Below are 2708 nucleotides of genomic sequence, written 5' to 3'. Positions count from 1 at the left end.
CAGTCGTAGATGGTAATATATAGGCAGATGCAGAAATTTCTTTGGAGCAAACTGCAAAAAAAATGAATTGTGCATGTAATTACTTAGATGAATTGACATCACACTTCGGACATGTCTAGCATGTTTTATTTCACTTTGCTTCCCTAGAATGTCACACAGTGGGCAGAAGAAGATTTCAAGCTACTTAATAAAATTTAAGCCCAAAGATGATGGGGAGCCTACTAATAAAGTAGCTAAAAAATACCATGTACTTCAGGTGGATGAAGGGAACAACACAGAAGATGCAGTGCGAGAGAAGGCACTAGATGAGAGGGACACCACTACTAGCAGCAGTATTATCACACCTACAGAAGAAAAGACACAAGATAGTCCTCTCCGAGATGACCAGCATCATGCTGTGGAGATTGCTACTGAGACAGAGGAAACTCCAAGCACTAGCAAACAATTTGACACATTATCGCTGAAACCACATTCAGACAGAGTTTTTAGGAAAGGCATTCTTGCTAAAGGTTGGAAACATGATCAAAAGATATATTTCCAACACAAGTATCCATGGTTAATTGTTAAAGGCCCTAAACTTGGCTGTTATGTGTGTCGCCAAGTCTGTGATCTTGGTGCTGAGAAATCCAGGGGAATGAAATTGTCCAAAGAATGGACTGACTCTACTGTGAAGGCATATGGCACCAATCTACAACAACAGCAAAAATCATTGAGAAAAAAGATTGGAGAACATGCACAAAGCAAGGCTCATATTGCAACTTTAAATATCTTAGAAAATGCAAAAAAGATCCTTTATTGAAAGTAACTGCAAAAGCTCAATATTTACAAATGTCATCAACATCCAGAATATTCTGTGTAGCTTATAAGGAAGCAAAGCGGAACAGGCCAGCGTATGGTTTTGAAACAGAGATCGACTGCCACCAGTTAAATGGACTGGATATGGGTCGAATTTTGCACTTCAATGTAGCTTGCTCAAACATACAACTCCACATATCCTCAGAAATGAAGAGGAAGATATTTGCTCAAATTATTGAACGTTCCCCAAAAATAAGTATTTTACTAGATGAAGGCACTGCGTTAAATAGGAAAAGTTATTTAATTGTGTACATGCGAATGCAGCTACCTGGCATGGACTCCCCAGCTAATATTTTTGTTGACCTCATAGAGCTGAGTGATTTGTCAGCTGACGGCATAGTAAGCAGTTTACTGTCTGCTCTAAAAAAAGATCCTATTAATATAAGTGAGGACTTTTTCTCCAAATGCCTGGTTTCAGTTGCCTGCGATGGAGCTTCAGTGATGTTTGGCCGTCACAGTGGTGTTGTAAAGAGGTTGCAAGAAAAAATCTCTCCCAATATTGTAGCCTGGCACTGCTCAGCACATCGCCTGGAACTTGCCGTTCATGATGTCATGAAAGATATTGGCGCTACAAATCACTTCAAAAACTTACTCGACAAGCTATATTCTCTATTTGCCACATCTGTTAAAAACCGTTTGGAGCTAAAGGAGTGTGCAGAAGTTCTTGACATTCAGCTTTGCAGAATAGGTAGAGTGTTAGATACTCGTTGGGTTGCATTAAGCTTTAGAACAGTAGAGGCTGTTTGGAATGCTTATCCTGCTCTCTACAAGCCTTTTACTAGCGCAGCTGTTGATGCTTCCCGTGACAGTTCCAATCGAAATATGTACACAGGCCTAGGAAGGTGATTATCATCTATCCAGTTTGTTGCTAATCTTGGCCTCATGTATGATGCTCTTCAGGAGTTATCAGAGTTATCACTCAAGTTACAGAAACGTGATTCTACAATCGTTGATGCCCATCGGGCTATTTGTCGGCAAATGGCAGTGTTTGAGGCAATGGTAGACAGGCAAGGGAACCATTTCTCACAGTGTAAAAAGGCAATGGAAGAAAATATATTCCAGGGTGTGATGCTGCACAAAGGAAAGACCACTGACAAAATCATTGAACAGGGACAGTTTTTTCGTAGCCTTGCAGAAAATCTGAGAAATCGTTTGTTGTCTACAGGCGGACAAAAAGGCTGACTATGATACACTGAATAACGAAGTGAAAGTTTTATACAAACAGTACTGGCCTGATGAGCTACCTGTTCTTTATGGTGAAAGTGACATTGAGTCTCTGTGAAAAGATTCAACATTGCCAGTCGAGAAACCATACGTGCGTACAGAGAGTATAAAGAATCTGGAGGAAAAGAAATTAAGAGGCAGTTCAAGGAGCTTTTGATGGCCTTGCACACTATTGCTATCAGTACTGCAGAATGTGAGCAGGGCTTTTCTCAAATGAATCTTATTTGCACAACTACAAAAGCATCATTGCTGACTGAAACAATATCTTCTTTAATGTTTTTTTGAATTTAAGAGATTCAATCCAATCCCCTATGTTCAGTCATGGCTTGCAAAAGGACGGAGAGCAGCTGATGACACTAGGAGTAAAGCAAGGAAAGAGGAGGACTTGGAATGCACAAGTGATTTGTACTGTTTGTGGGCTTTTCTAGAAAAATAGATGCTAGCCCAGTCCAACTGAAAAATGGGTCATTGCAATGTTTTGAAAAAGTTAGGCTTTACTGGATTTTTGGGGAAATGTAATTATTGTTGTGTACTTTATACAGGTTATTTATTTGCATTGATTGACAGTGTCAATTTATTTAATATTTCTTGTAATTGTCTCTTGGTTTGGATGTTATATTTATTATATT

The 2708-nt window shown here is 39.3% G+C and overlaps 1 protein-coding gene across 1 annotated transcript; it reads left to right on the top strand.

Moving 5' to 3' along the window:
• Window positions 1-828: 828 nt before the first annotated feature.
• LOC147728708 (E3 SUMO-protein ligase KIAA1586-like) lies at window positions 829-1701 on the top strand. Its single transcript, XM_086963848.1, has one exon. It carries the CDS (start codon window positions 829-831, stop codon window positions 1699-1701), a length of 873 nt encoding a protein of 290 aa, XP_086819974.1.
• The last annotated feature ends 1007 nt before the right edge of the window (window positions 1702-2708 follow it).

This window comes from Lissotriton vulgaris, chromosome 3_1 (genome assembly GCF_964263255.1).
Source record: "Lissotriton vulgaris chromosome 3_1, aLisVul1.2, whole genome shotgun sequence".
In the NCBI taxonomy this organism is placed as follows: Eukaryota; Metazoa; Chordata; class Amphibia; order Caudata; family Salamandridae; genus Lissotriton; species Lissotriton vulgaris.
This window is presented reverse-complemented; position numbering and strand designations above follow the sequence as displayed.